The sequence below is a fragment of the Festucalex cinctus genome, chromosome 8, assembly GCF_051991245.1.
Source record: "Festucalex cinctus isolate MCC-2025b chromosome 8, RoL_Fcin_1.0, whole genome shotgun sequence".
NCBI classification, from domain to species: Eukaryota; Metazoa; Chordata; class Actinopteri; order Syngnathiformes; family Syngnathidae; genus Festucalex; species Festucalex cinctus.
This window is the reverse complement of record NC_135418.1, coordinates 1,684,368-1,700,851: the sequence shown is the minus strand read 5'-3', so window position 1 is coordinate 1,700,851 and position 16,484 is coordinate 1,684,368. Positions and strand designations below refer to the sequence as shown.

At 36.1% G+C, this 16,484-nt stretch overlaps 1 protein-coding gene across 10 annotated transcripts in view; it reads left to right on the top strand.

The window, feature by feature from the left end:
* Nucleotides 1–16,484, top strand: part of itpr1b (inositol 1,4,5-trisphosphate receptor, type 1b) — a 437,606-nt gene that overhangs the window by 201,952 nt on the left and 219,170 nt on the right. For all 10 annotated transcript variants that reach the window (XM_077530278.1, XM_077530281.1, XM_077530280.1 and 7 more), the window contains 3 exons: nucleotides 316–402; nucleotides 857–1,015; nucleotides 1,813–1,911. In XM_077530278.1, coding sequence (XP_077386404.1) covers nucleotides 316–402; nucleotides 857–1,015; nucleotides 1,813–1,911 — 345 coding nt within the window. The remainder of the gene's footprint in view (nucleotides 1–315; nucleotides 403–856; nucleotides 1,016–1,812; nucleotides 1,912–16,484) is intronic.

Sequence of the window (16,484 nt, the reverse complement as noted above, 5' to 3'; positions counted from 1 at the left end):
GGTCGTGAACCGTCCCGGACAACCGGCGACCAGTCGTTAAACGTGTCACACTACACGGGCGACGCTACGTCAAGACAACCCAAAATCGTTTACGACATGCCCCGTTTGTCCGCGACACGTCGGTCGGGCTGAAATCGGGCTGTTTTCGTGTAGTCTGACATCGGCATTACAGTATTATGTTTTTAATGGCATATTTTCTATTTTGTTTACAGAACGAACTGAACAGTACCCATTTTTATGGAAGGATATCTCTTTTCAACTTTATTTCGTTCTTCCCTCAGTGAGTTTAACTTTTATTTTTCCTTTTTTTAATAGCATGCAGCTGACTTGGAAAAGAAGCAGAATGAGTCTGAGAATCGCAAGTTGCTTGGATCAGTCATCCAATATGGAAATGTCATTCAGGTATGTTCAACAACTTGAGAGATAATCTCATAAGTAAATGAGCGTCATAGGGGTTGGCATTTTGTATTGTCCCTCTTTAAAAAAAATAAAAATTATACAAAAGGATAATTGCACATCTCATCTGGTTTTATGTTGCCTCTTTTATTCATCATGACATCAGCGTTATTACATATTGACCTGTTGCTTGTCGGGACAGTTTTTTATTATTGAATGGAAGGGAAAGTGATCTATTCTGTTGCAAAGGTCCTTGGAAGCATCTTTCAATAGAAGTCACTGAAAGATTTTACCAAATAAATAAATATAATACAAATCACACAATCTTGCTGTATCGGGCTGTGAGACATTTATTTTCATGGCCTAACTTGTTTATGTTTTCACTGTCTGCTTTGTGTTGCTTTTTGTGATGGTAATGTAGCTGTTTACAGTAATGTGTGACAGATTATTTTCTCCAAAGCTGCTGCATTTGAAAAGCAATAAGTACCTGACAGTGAACAAACGTCTACCTGCACTTCTGGAAAAGAATGCCATGAGGGTGACACTGGACTCAGCGGGAAATGAGGGGTCCTGGTTCTACATCCAACCTTTCTACAAATTGCGGTCCCTGGGAGACAGTGTGAGTAGATGACTGAAATTGCTGCTTAAATTCTAATAGGACTTGTGGATGTTACTGTTTGTATAATTGTAATGAATGCCATTAGTTCTTATTTAAATAGCTAATAATATAAATAGATGAAAGACTTAAGTCAAAATTATTCATTTAAGCAGCATGTCTCAAACTCCAGTCCTTGAGGGCCACAGTCCTGCATGTTTTAGAGGTTTCTCTCCTCAAACATCATTATCAGGTTCCTGCAGGACTTGCTGATAAATCAGGTGTGTTTGAGGAGAGAAACCTCTAAAACATGCAGGACTGCGGCCCTCGGGGACTGGAGTTTGAGACCTGTGATTTAAGCAGTCTCAACTTTGCATTGCAGAGAATAGTGAACTACTGTCCGGTATAGTCATACATGATACAGTCCACAGTGACCTCTTGTGTTCATATTCAAATTATTCACCTGTTTTCAAGAGCTACATATAATATGCTAATCTGTGTAGATTTAATATATTGTAAAAGAAGATGATTTTTTTTATTTATTTATTTTTTTTTTTTAAGAATGCAAATATTTGGCTGAATTAAAAATGTATTTCTGGTATGCCCTAGCAAAACAGTATAGTGGTAATGGTAATACACATGGCAACACCCAGTTGGACAACTGTTAATACGGCAACAAATTGGGAGATGAATAGTTAGAAAGAAAGAAAGATAGAAAGAAAGAAAAGAGTAGTATTGCAGAAGTATGGTTTATAAAAAAGTGCAATAATTTGGAAGTATGTTATAATTTTGTATACGATTTCTCTAATGCACTCCTGAAGGTGGTGATTGGAGATAAAGTTGTCCTTAACCCAGTGAATGCAGGACAGCCTCTACATGCCAGCACTCACCAGCTAGTCGACAACCCAGGATGCAATGAGGTCCAATTTCACATTGAATCATGTTGAATTATGTTTTTAATGTATATTTGTAATACAGCCATGGAAAAATTATTAATCACTTTGTTTTCTTCAATTTCTTGTTCATGTTAATGCCTGGTATGACTAAATATGTATCATGTGACTAACAGAAAGAAAAAAAGAAAAAGATGAGATCCCCAAATGTGCTGTTTTGGCATTACACTGCCACAGCAGCAAATTTAAGTACTTAATTGATTTTGGTTATTATGAAGGAAACCATGGAAAATGGCTAGATATCAATTCATAAATTAAACTCTTATAAGATATTTATGTTGATATCTCTATATTTGTCTAAATTTACATCATGGTTTGGGTTGGGTTTTTGTGACGTTTTGGGTTTTGTCATTGATGATCCACTTCAGTTGTGTTTTCCTTGTGTTTTTTTGTTTAGTGTCTCTCATGTATGCGTGTACTTGTCATCCCACACCCTTGTGTTCAGGCATTCAGTTCCCTCAGCCATGTGTGTCCTTTCCAGGTGTCCCTTGTTGTGTAAATAGTTGGTATGTATTTAGGCCCCGTCCACACAAAAGCCCGTTTCAATGCATCCACACAAGTTTCTTACCGTTTAGGCAGTTCGTCCACACGGCGGCGCGGTTTCGGAGCTTGAAACTGATCACTTTTGGAACCGGGCTCCAGAGTGAAAAGATTTCAAAACGTGCCCCTTACGTTCCAATGTGGATAGTGGACAACAGTGTTGTCACAGATTACTTGAAAAAGTAATGTGATTACTGATTACTGATTACTCCTCAAAAAAGTAATCAAATTACTTTACTGATTACTTTATTATCAAAGTAACTAAGTTACTCAAAAAGTAATTTATCAGATACTTTTTAGTACCAATTTCCCCCCTTTGCTGCCTTAAATAAAAACAACCACCGGTTACATAAATAAAACTTATAAAAATGCATGAACTTGAAACATGAACATGTTTCTTTGTTTCTGTTTCTCTGGTTTTACAATACATAAATTGTTGTAGTATAACACATTACCCCTGCAGGCTGGTTACAAACTATAACTATAACATTTACATGTAGGCTGGTTGCAACTGTAACATTTTCTATTTTCTCAAGTACCAGAGCTGAACTACACAGCTGAACTACATTTTAAGGTACAGTGTGTTCGTACGACCCTGAAGAGCCATTGTATAAGTCGAAGAGGGGTTAATTTATGGAATGGTCTAGGAAATAACCTAAGGAGTGCTACTAATATCTACCAATTTAAAAAATTATACATGATCGTTATTTTTAATAAATATGCTAAAGAATTACATTAGATACAAGGTGTCTCTAGATGGAGAGAAGATGTTTGGAATTAAATGTTGGGTGGCATTGCATCTGGAATAAGGTGTGGTGTGACTGTAATATAGGTACTAATAATTGTAATTAGGGCCCGAGCAGCGACCGCTGCGAGGTCCCTCTTGTTTTTGTAAGAATTCTTCTTCTTCTTCTTCTTCTTCTTCTTCTTCTTCTTCTTCTTCTTCTTCTTCTTCTTCTTCTTCTCCGTAAACGATCGCATTTTTGAGGGCCTAAACATTTAGAAAAACTCACCAAACTTTGCAGTCTCTTCGGGCCCGGTGAAAAATTTGATATTATGTAGTTGTCATAACAACGCGACTCTATAGCGCCACCTAGCGCAGAAAAATAAAAACCAATCGCGGCCCGTTTGAGCTAGAGCTACGAAAATTGGCAGGCACGTGTAGCACCCCGAGACGCACAAAAAAGTCAGTGGAAGCCATTTCCTAAAATGTACAGGAAGTGAGCTATGAATTTTTGAATGTCCAATTTTGGCCCATTTTGGCACATTCACTGTGGTCATACTTTTACCCCCTTTGCAAATATTTTTCAGCCAGTTGACTTCAAACTTGCCATGTATCATCTCAAGACCCGAGACAACAACTGGGCAAAAAATCTTGACTTTTTGAAATACTATATGACGGGGGCGGGGCATCAAATATTGCCTTTCAAATTTCATTTGTCCAGAAAGACAAAATGCTTAATAACTCCCATGTACAAGCTCCAAAAAATCTCAAACTTCTCATGCAACTTAATAGTCACGGCCTGAAAACATCTATATGATAAAATTGAAAAGAAATTGAAAAAATTTATATATATAGCGCCACCTAGTGGTGACAATAAATGTCATACTTTACGTTTTTAGCTACTGTGCCAAGCTTTTTAAAGGGATCCAGTTGAAAATTGGTCAGACAAGCCTTAAGATGTTGCTCATGCCCCACACCGAATATTGTAACTTTTCGCCAAAGGGTGTGGCCGTTACGGTGCCGCAAAGTCTGAAGATTTTTCGTGACAATAAAAGCTGCATTAAATTGACCCAGATGATCCTATCTTCTCAAAATATCACACAATTGATGACAGTCCAGCCCTTAACTCATCTACAAACTTATATTTCATCTTACTGATAGCGCCACCTACTGGTGATTTTTTTTCCTTACGATTTTTCTTCAATGTTTTTCTCTAACCACGTTAACTGAACCTACCTCATATTTGCTCAGATGAGGGTTTCGGCCTTCATGATGTCACAACGCGAAGTTTGTGAGTTTTCGTGAATCGCTGTGGGCGTGGCTAAGCACTGTTCGCTAAGAAAACAACGCCAATTTTAAGGGTCTAAACATGCACAGAAACTCATGAAACTTGGCACACACATCTGGCCTGGTAAAATGAGCAATATTTTATTGTTGATTGTGCTATTTTTACAAAAATGACTCAATAGCGCCCCCTAGAAATTTTTAACGAAGCAGCCCCGGTTGTACGTTTAAGCAAGATCTACGAAATTTTTTAGGTGTATGAGGGAGCCAAAGACCTACAAAAAAGTCTCTTGGACCCATATGCTAAAATGAACAGGAAGTGAGCTACGAATTTTTGAATGTCCCATTTTTGACAATTTTTGCACATTTTCAGGGGGCATACTTTTGCCCACTTCTCCTATACGTTTTATCCGACTGACTTAAGACTTGACCTCGACCATGCCAAGACCTGAGCCAGCAACAGACGGAAAAATCTTGACTTTTGGAAATACTATATAATGAGGGCGGGGCATCAAAATTTGTGTTTCACACTGAAAAAGGATATGCTTAATAACTCCCCGATACATGCTCCAAAAAATCCCAAACTTGACATGTATGTTTATCGTCAAGGCCTGAAGATATCTCTATGACAACATTCAGTTATATATGCAGCGCCACCTAGCCCTTGAGGCATGTAAAAAAAAAATACCCCACTTACGGTATGTTTACAAAAATTGTAAACTCATTCTCAGTGTGATAAATAAGTCATTTATGAATATTCTTTTACTTTCCACCACTCAAAATGTTCACTGGCATCAGACTGATCCAAACATATGTATTTTTTATTTAGTTTTATTTATTTTTGATAGCCTCTATGGACATTAAAAGCAGTATCGTGAATGAAGGATATGCTTAATAACTCGCCTGTACATGCTTCAAAAAAATCCCAAACTTGACATGTATATTTATAGTCAAGGCCTGAAGGTATCTCTATGACAAAATTCAGTTATAAATACAGCGCCACCTAGTCCTTGAGGCATAAAAAAAAAAACAAAAAAAAACACTTACGGTATTTTGTACAAAATTTGTGAACTCATTGTAAGTATTATAACTAAGTAATTTATGAATATTCTTTTACTTTCAACTACTCAAGATGTTCACTGGTATCAGACCGATCCAAACATATGTACTTTTTATTTTGTTTTATTTATTTTTTATAGCCTCTATGGACAATAAAAGCAACATCGTGCAATGAGTACGAGCGATGATGGGTATTATATACTTTTGGAAAAAATACCAATCAGGTCAACTCATTCCCAAAAAATAAAAAAAAGACGCTGATTTTTGCAGATCTTAACAATCACCAAGACCCATTGAGCTTGACACACACATCACACCTGGCAAAAAAAAAATCCACATGTAAAGGTTTATCATGCCATGTTCAAAGAAATTTTGCTCCGAATGTGCCAGTACCCCAATGTGAGAGTACCCCAACGTGCAAGTACCCCAACGTGCAAGTATCCCAACGTGGCCCGGGCTGCGAGGGCCCTTTATAGCTGCTCGCAGCTCTAGTTTCCATTTGTATTTGCTTTACACAGTATTTTGTACTGCATTCTTTCTCATTTTCATTTGATATAATTGATGTTTTCTTTTCTGTTGAGTATTAATGATGAGTGGGAAAAAGTTTGGGCTCTTTTATTATATCATGATGGGGTAGGCGCCTATAAGCTTTTACTTCAGCCTACTCCTTTTTTTTTTTTTTTTCTTTCGTAGAGCTCAGAATTGTTCATTCGGTAGTCTTACCGATTCAACGTCTTATCATCATTGCTCTTTTTTTTTTTTTGTGTGTGTGTGCGTGCGTTTGCGTGCGTGCGTGCGTGTGTGCGTGTGAGTGCAAATACGTATAAATTTATACTCATTAATTCACCTAAAGCCTTATAAATATCCCATTACCCTTCGCCTTAACCAGGTACTTCAGAATCTTGCCAGAGTCGTGAAGTTTAAATGGTCAGGAGACCAGAGAAAAGGTCAGAAAAAAATAAGGAGAAAAGAAAGATAAATCAAAGTGAAATCCAGCACCGACCAAACACTTCCTGCCTTCCCCATGATTACAAAATCAAAGTCTTACGCCAACCCCGGAAGCCTCTAAATTCCAGCAAATTTAGCGAGATCTCAAGAGACCAGAGGAAAAACTAAAGAGAGGAAGGAGGGAAGGATCGATAAGGCAGAGTGAGATCCATAGAAGCCAGTACATCCAATCCATCAAAGTGAAATCCAGCACCAACAAAACCCCTCCTGCGTGGTTACAAAACCAGAGTCTTATGCCAACCCCAGAAACCTCAAACTTCCAATAAATTGAGATCTCAAGTGACCAGAGGAAAAACTAAAGAGAGGAAGGAGGGAAGGATAGATAAAGCAAAGTGAGATCCACAGACCCAGCACCCACTGATTCAAGGGGCTGTGGGAGGGAGAGGCTACTTCTGTTGAGTTTCAGTAGATGCTGGTGCGACGGATCTGGCATGCATAAGGACCACCACCAAAGAAAGAACCCGTCAACCGCGGTCCAGCAAAGCGAGCACCGCCCCCCCCGAAATCCCCAGGACGCGGCAGCACCAAGGCCACCCCCAAGCCACCCGAGCGGACACCGGTCGGCGAGCCGACCCAGACGCCCGGAACACCCCCGCCCCAGCCCCGGCCCACATCCCCGAGTCCAAGGCCGCAGAACGAGGCCCAGCGGGCCCCCACAGCGCCCCACCGGTCCCCAGCCCCCATCCCCCCACGACCCCCCCGCACCCCACCCAAACCCGCCACCCGTCACGACCCAGGCCCCACCACCCCCGGCCCCCAAACCCCCGAAGCCTACTCCTTTTAACTGCGGTCAGGCCAGCCGCCACTCGAAAAGACAAAGTCAAGCCAGCCGCCCCAACGATTGTTAATACTGTGCATTACGGTAACGTGCCCGAAGTGCCCCTGCGTTGGCCACCTTCAAAATAAAAGCTGCGCAACACCTGGTTTATGGTTTAAAATAAAGAATCATAAAAAAAATAACGGTATGTTATTCCAGAACCAGACCAATTTCTGAGGGACACTACACCACCCCAGGTATCCAACCAAAGTACTTTCAACAAAATCTGATGTTGCATTTAAAAATAAAACTGTTTTGAAAAATTTATTTTCCGACATTAATCCCTGATTTTAAAAAATCATTAAAAATTCATGGTTTGTTATCCCAGGACCAGACCAGTTCTAAGGGACACTACAGCACCCCAGGTATCCAGCCAAACTACTTTGAACAAAATCTGATGTTGCATTTCAAAATAAAACTCATTTGAAAAATTAAATCTCGACTATTATTGCTAATTTTAAAAAATCATTAAAAATTCATGGTTTGTTATCCCAGAACCAGACCAGTTCTAAGGGACACTACACCATCCCAGGTATCCAGCCAAAGTACTTTGAACAAAATCTGACGTTGCATTTCAAAATAAAACTCATTTGAAAAATTAAATCTCGACATTAATCCCTGATTTCAAAAAATCATTAAAAATTCATGGTTTGTTATCCCAGGACCTGATCAGTTCTGAGGGACACTACAATACCCCAGGTATCCAGCCAAACTACTTTGAACAAAATCTGATGTTGCATTTCAAAATAAAACTCATTTGAAAATTTAAATCTTGACTATAATCCCTGATTTAAAAAAATCATTAAAAATTCATGGTTTGTTATCCCAGGACCAGACCAGTTCTAAGGGACACTACACCACCCCAGGTATCCAACCAAAGGACTTTAAACAAAATCTGATGTTGCATTTCAAAATAAAACTGTTTTGAAAAATTTATTTTCCGACATTAATCCCTGATTTGAAAAAATCATTAAAAATTCATGGTTTGTTATCCCAGGACCAGACCAGTTCTAAGGGACACTACAGCACCCCAGGTATCCAGCCAAACTACTTTGAACAAAATCTGATGTTGCATTTCAAAATAAAACTCATTTGAAAAATTAAATCTCGACTATTATTGCTAATTTTAAAAAATCATTAAAAATTCATGGTTTGTTATCCCAGAACCAGACCAGTTCTAAGGGACACTACACCATCCCAGGTATCCAGCCAAAGTACTTTGAACAAAATCTGACATTGCATTTCAAAATAAAACTCATTTGAAAAATTAAATCTCGACATTAATCCCTGATTTCAAAAAATCATTAAAAATTCATGGTTTGTTATCCCAGGACCTGATCAGTTCTGAGGGACACTACAATACCCCAGGTATCCAGCCAAACTACTTTGAACAAACTCTGATGTTGCATTTCAAAATAAAACTCATTTGAAAATTTAAATCTTGACTATAATCCCTGATTTAAAAAAAATCATTAAAAATTCATGGTTTGTTATCCCAGGACCAGACCAGTTCTAAGGGACACTACACCACCCCAGGTATCCAACCAAAGGACTTTAAATAAAATCTGATGTTGCATTTAAAAATAAAACTCATTTGAAAAATGAAATCTCGACTATTATTGCTGATTTTAAAAAATCATTAAAAATCCATGGTTTGTTATCCCAGGACCAGACCAGTTCTAAGGGACACTACACCACCCCAGGTATCCAACCAAAGGACTTTAAACAAAATCTGATGTTGCATTTCAAAATAAAACTCATTTGAAAATTGAAATCTCGACTATTATTGCTGATTTCAAAAAATCATTAAAAATTCATGGTTTGTTATCCCAGGACCAGACTAGTTCTAAGGGACACTACACCATCCCAGGTATCCAGCCAAACTACTTTGAACAAAATCTGATGTTGCATTTCAAAATAAAACTAATTTGAAAATTTAAATCTCTACATTAATCCCTGATTTAAAAAAATCATCAAAAATTCATGGTTTGTTATCCCAGGACCAGACCAGTTCTAAGGGACACTACAGCACCCCAGGTATCCAGCCAAACTACTTTGAACAAAATCTGATGTTGCATTTCAAAATAAAACTCATTTGAAAAATTAAATCTCGACTATTATTGCTAATTTTAAAAAATCATTAAAAATTCATGGTTTGTTATCCCAGAACCAGACCAGTTCTAAGGGACACTACACCATCCCAGGTATCCAGCCAAAGTACTTTGAACAAAATCTGACGTTGCATTTCAAAATAAAACTCATTTGAAAAATTAAATCTCGACATTAATCCCTGATTTCAAAAAATCATTAAAAATTCATGGTTTGTTATCCCAGGACCTGATCAGTTCTGAGGGACACTACAATACCCCAGGTATCCAGCCAAACTACTTTGAACAAAATCTGATGTTGCATTTCAAAATAAAACTCATTTGAAAATTTAAATCTTGACTATAATCCCTGATTTAAAAAAATCATTAAAAATTCATGGTTTGTTATCCCAGGACCAGACCAGTTCTAAGGGACACTACACCACCCCAGGTATCCAACCAAAGGACTTTAAACAAAATCTGATGTTGCATTTCAAAATAAAACTGTTTTGAAAAATTTATTTTCCGACATTAATCCCTGATTTTAAAAAATCATTAAAAATTCATGGTTTGTTATCCCAGGACCAGACCAGTTCTAAGGGACACTACAGCACCCCAGGTATCCAGCCAAACTACTTTGAACAAAATCTGATGTTGCATTTCAAAATAAAACTCATTTGAAAAATTAAATCTCGACTATTATTGCTAATTTTAAAAAATCATTAAAAATTCATGGTTTGTTATCCCAGACCCAGACCAGTTCTAAGGGACACTACACCATCCCAGGTATCCAGCCAAAGTACTTTGAACAAAATCTGACGTTGCATTTCAAAATAAAACTCATTTGAAAAATTAAATCTCGACATTAATCCCTGATTTCAAAAAAATCATTAAAAATTCATGGTTTGTTATCCCAGGACCTGATCAGTTCTGAGGGACACTACAATACCCCAGGTATCCAGCCAAACTACTTTGAACAAAATCTGATGTTGCATTTCAAAATAAAACTCATTTGAAAATTTAAATCTTGACTATAATCCCTGATTTAAAAAAAATCATTAAAAATTCATGGTTTGTTATCCCAGGACCAGACCAGTTCTAAGGGACACTACACCACCCCAGGTATCCAACCAAAGGACTTTAAACAAAATCTGATGTTGCATTTCAAAATAAAACTCATTTGAAAATTGAAATCTCGACTATTATTGCTGATTTCAAAAAATCATTAAAAATTCATGGTTTGTTATCCCAGGACCAGACTAGTTCTAAGGGACACTACACCATCCCAGGTATCCAGCCAAACTACTTTGAACAAAATCTGATGTTGCATTTCAAAATAAAACTAATTTGAAAATTTAAATCTCTACATTAATCCCTGATTTAAAAAAATCATCAAAAATTCATGGTTTGTTATCCCAGGACCAGACCAGTTCTAAGGGACACTACAGCACCCCAGGTATCCAGCCAAACTACTTTGAACAAAATCTGACGTTGCATTTCAAAATAAAACTCATTTGAAAAATTAAATCTTGACTATAATCCCTGATTTAAAAAAATCATTAAAAATTCATGGTTTGTTATCCCAGGACCAGACCAGTTCTAAGTGACACTACACCACCCCAGGTATCCAACCAAAGGACTTTAAACAAAATCTGATGTTGCATTTCAAAATAAAACTCATTTGAAAAATGAAATCTCGACTATTATTGCTGATTTTAAAAAATCATTAAAAATTCATGGTTTGTTATCCCAGGACCAGACCAGTTCTAAGGGACACTACACCACCCCAGGTATCCAACCAAAGGACTTTAAACAAAATCTGATGTTGCATTTCAAAATAAAACTAATTTGAAAATTTAAATCTCTACATTAATCCCTGATTTAAAAAAATCATCAAAAATTCATGGTTTGTTATCCCAGGACCAGACCAGTTTTAAGGGACACTACACCACCCCAGGTATCCAACCAAAGTACTTTAAACAAAAACTGAAGTTGCATTTCAAAATAAAACTCATTTGAAAATTTAAATCTCGACTATTATTGCTGATTTAAAAAAAATCATTAAAAATTCATGATTTGTTATCCCAGGACCAGACCAGTTCTAGGGGACACTACAGCACCCCAGGTATCCAGCCAAACTACTTTGAACAAAATCTGATGTTGCATTTCAAAATAAAACTCTTTTGAAAATTTAAATCTCTACATTAATCCCTGATTTTAAAAAATCATTAAAAATTCATGGTTTGTTATCCCAGGACCAGACCAGTTCTAAGGGACACTACAGCACCCCAGGTATCCAGCCAAACTACTTTGAACAAAATCTGATGTTGCATTTCAAAATAAAACTCATTTGAAAAATTAAATCTCGACTATTATTGCTAATTTTAAAAAATCATTAAAAATTCATGGTTTGTTATCCCAGAACCAGACCAGTTCTAATGGACACTACACCATCCCAGGTATCCAGCCAAAGTACTTTGAACAAAATCTGACGTTGCATTTCAAAATAAAACTCATTTGAAAAATTAAATCTCGACATTAATCCCTGATTTCAAAAAATCATTAAAAATTCATGGTTTGTTATCCCAGGACCTGATCAGTTCTGAGAGACACTACAATACCCCAGGTATCCAGCCAAACTACTTTGAACAAAATCTGATGTTGCATTTCAAAATAAAACTCATTTGAAAATTTAAATCTCGACTATAATCCCTGATTTAAAAAAATCATTAAAAATTCATGGTTTGTTATCCCAGGACCAGACCAGCTCTAAGGGACACTACACCACCCCAGGTATCCAACCAAAGTACTTTAAACAAAATCTGATGTTGCATTTCAAAATAAAACTCATTTGAAAAATGAAATCTCGACTATTATTGCTGATTTTAAAAAATCATTAAAAATTCATGGTTTGTTATCCCAGGACCAGACCAGTTCTAAGGGACACTACACCACCCCAGGTATCCAACCAAAGGACTTTAAACAAAATCTGATGTTGCATTTCAAAATAAAACTAATTTGAAAATTTAAATCTCTACATTAATCCCTGATTTAAAAAAATCATCAAAAATTCATGGTTTGTTATCCCAGGACCAGACCAATTTTAAGGGACACTACACCACCCCAGGTATCCAACCAAAGTACTTTAAACAAAAACTGAAGTTGCATTTCAAAATAAAACTCATTTGAAAATTTAAATCTCGACTATTATTGCTGATTTAAAAAAAATCATTAAAAATTCATGATTTGTTATCCCAGGACCAGACCAGTTCTAGGGGACACTACAGCACCCCAGGTATCCAGCCAAACTACTTTGAACAAAATCTGATGTTGCATTTCAAAATAAAACTCTTTTGAAAATTTAAATCTCTACATTAATCCCTGATTTTAAAAAATCATTAAAAATTCATGGTTTGTTATCCCAGGACCAGACCAGTTCTAAGGGACACTACAGCACCCCAGGTATCCAGCCAAACTACTTTGAACAAAATCTGATGTTGCATTTCAAAATAAAACTCATTTGAAAAATTAAATCTCGACTATTATTGCTAATTTTAAAAAATCATTAAAAATTCATGGTTTGTTATCCCAGAACCAGACCAGTTCTAATGGACACTACACCATCCCAGGTATCCAGCCAAAGTACTTTGAACAAAATCTGACGTTGCATTTCAAAATAAAACTCATTTGAAAAATTAAATCTCGACATTAATCCCTGATTTCAAAAAATCATTAAAAATTCATGGTTTGTTATCCCAGGACCTGATCAGTTCTGAGAGACACTACAATACCCCAGGTATCCAGCCAAACTACTTTGAACAAAATCTGATGTTGCATTTCAAAATAAAACTCATTTGAAAATTTAAATCTCGACTATAATCCCTGATTTAAAAAAATCATTAAAAATTCATGGTTTGTTATCCCAGGACCAGACCAGCTCTAAGGGACACTACACCACCCCAGGTATCCAACCAAAGTACTTTAAACAAAATCTGATGTTGCATTTCAAAATAAAACTCATTTGAAAAATGAAATCTCGACTATTATTGCTGATTTTAAAAAATCATTAAAAATTCATGGTTTGTTATCCCAGGACCAGACCAGTTCTAAGGGACACTACACCACCCCAGGTATCCAACCAAAGGACTTTAAACAAAATCTGATGTTGCATTTCAAAATAAAACTCATTTGAAAATTGAAATCTCGACTATTATTGCTGATTTCAAAAAATCATTAAAAATTCATGGTTTGTTATCCCAGGACCTGATCAGTTCTGAGGGACACTACAATACCCCAGGTATCCAGCCAAACTACTTTGAACAAAATCTGATGTTGCATTTCAAAATAAAACTCATTTGAAAATTTAAATCTTGACAATAATCCCTGATTTAAAAAAATCATTAAAAATTCATGGTTTGTTATCCCAGGACCAGACCAGTTCTAAGTGACACTACACCACCCCAGGTATCCAACCAAAGGACTTTAAACAAAATCTGATGTTGCTTTTCAAAATAAAACTCATTTGAAAAATGAAATCTCTACATTAATCCCTGATTTAAAAAAATCATCAAAAATTCATGGTTTGTTATCCCAGGACCAGACCAGTTTTAAGGGACACTACACCACCCCAGGTATCCAACCAAAGTACTTTAAACAAAATCTGATGTTGCATTTCAAAATAAAACTCATTTGAAAATTTAAATCTCGACTATTATTGCTGATTTAAAAAAAATCATTAAAAATTCATGATTTGTTATCCCAGGACCAGACCAGTTCTAGGGGACACTACAGCACCCCAGGTATCCAGCCAAACTACTTTGAACAAAATCTGATGTTGCATTTCAAAATAAAACTCTTTTGAAAATTTAAATCTCTACATTAATCCCTGATTTTAAAAAATCATTAAAAATTCATGGTTTGTTATCCCAGGACCAGACCAGTTCTAAGGGACACTACAGCACCCCAGGTATCCAGCCAAACTACTTTGAACAAAATCTGATGTTGCATTTCAAAATAAAACTCATTTGAAAAATTAAATCTCGACTATTATTGCTAATTTTAAAAAATCATTAAAAATTCATGGTTTGTTATCCCAGAACCAGACCAGTTCTAAGGGACACTACACCATCCCAGGTATCCAGCCAAAGTACTTTGAACAAAATCTGACGTTGCATTTCAAAATAAAACTCATTTGAAAAATTAAATCTCTACATTAATCCCTGATTTCAAAAAATCATTAAAAATTCATGGTTTGTTATCCCAGGACCTGATCAGTTCTGAGGGACACTACAATACCCCAGGTATCCAGCCAAACTACTTTGAACAAAATCTGATGTTGCATTTCAAAATAAAACTCATTTGAAAATTTAAATCTCGACTATAATCCCTGATTTAAAAAAATCATTAAAAATTCATGGTTTGTTATCCCAGGACCAGACCAGTTCTAAGGGACACTACACCATCCCAGGTATCCAGCCAAACTACTTTGAACAAAATCTGATGTTGCATTTCAAAATAAAACTAATTTGAACATTTAAATCTCTACATTAATCCCTGATTTCAAAAAATCATTAAAAATTCATGGTTTGTTATCCCAGGACCAGACCAGTTTTAAGGACACTACACCACCCCAGGTATCCAACCAAAGGACTTTAAACAAAATCTGATGTTGCATTTCAAAATAAAACTCATTTGAAAAATTAAATCTCGACGTTAATCCCTGATTTCAAAAAATCATTAAAAATTCATGGTTTGTTATCCCAGGACCTGATCAGTTCTGAGAGACACTACAATACCCCAGGTATCCAGCCAAACTACTTTGAACAAAATCTGATGTTGCATTTCAAAATAAAACTCATTTGAAAATTTAAATCTCGACTATAATCCCTGATTTAAAAAAATCATTAAAAATTCATGGTTTGTTATCCCAGGACCAGACCAGTTTTAAGGGACACTACACCACCCCAGGTATCCAACCAAAGTACTTTAAACAAAATCTGATGTTGCATTTCAAAATAAAACTCATTTGAAAATTTAAATCTCGACTATTATTGCTGATTTAAAAAAAATCATTAAAAATTCATGATTTGTTATCCCAGGACCAGACCAGTTCTAGGGGACACTACAGCACCCCAGGTATCCAGCCAAACTACTTTGAACAAAATCTGATGTTGCATTTCAAAATAAAACTCTTTTGAAAATTTAAATCTCTACATTAATCCCTGATTTTAAAAAATCATTAAAAATTCATGGTTTGTTATCCCAGGACCAGACCAGTTCTAAGGGACACTACAGCACCCCAGGTATCCAGCCAAACTACTTTGAACAAAATCTGATGTTGCATTTCAAAATAAAACTCATTTGAAAAATTAAATCTCGACTATTATTGCTAATTTTAAAAAATCATTAAAAATTCATGGTTTGTTATCCCAGAACCAGACCAGTTCTAAGGGACACTACACCATCCCAGGTATCCAGCCAAAGTACTTTGAACAAAATCTGACGTTGCATTTCAAAATAAAACTCATTTGAAAAATTAAATCTCTACATTAATCCCTGATTTCAAAAAATCATTAAAAATTCATGGTTTGTTATCCCAGGACCAGACCAGTTCTAAGGGACACTACAGCACCCCAGGTATCCAGCCAAACTACTTTGAACAAAATCTGATGTTGCATTTCAAAATAAAACTCATTTGAAAAATTAAATCTCGACTATTATTGCTAATTTTAAAAAATCATTAAAAATTCATGGTTTGTTATCCCAGAACCAGACCAGTTCTAATGGACACTACACCATCCCAGGTATCCAGCCAAAGTACTTTGAACAAAATCTGACGTTGCATTTCAAAATAAAACTCATTTGAAAAATTAAATCTCGACATTAATCCCTGATTTCAAAAAATCATTAAAAATTCATGGTTTGTTATCCCAGGACCTGATCAGTTCTGAGAGACACTACAATACCCCAGGTATCCAGCCAAACTACTTTGAACAAAATCTGATGTTGCATTTCAAAATAA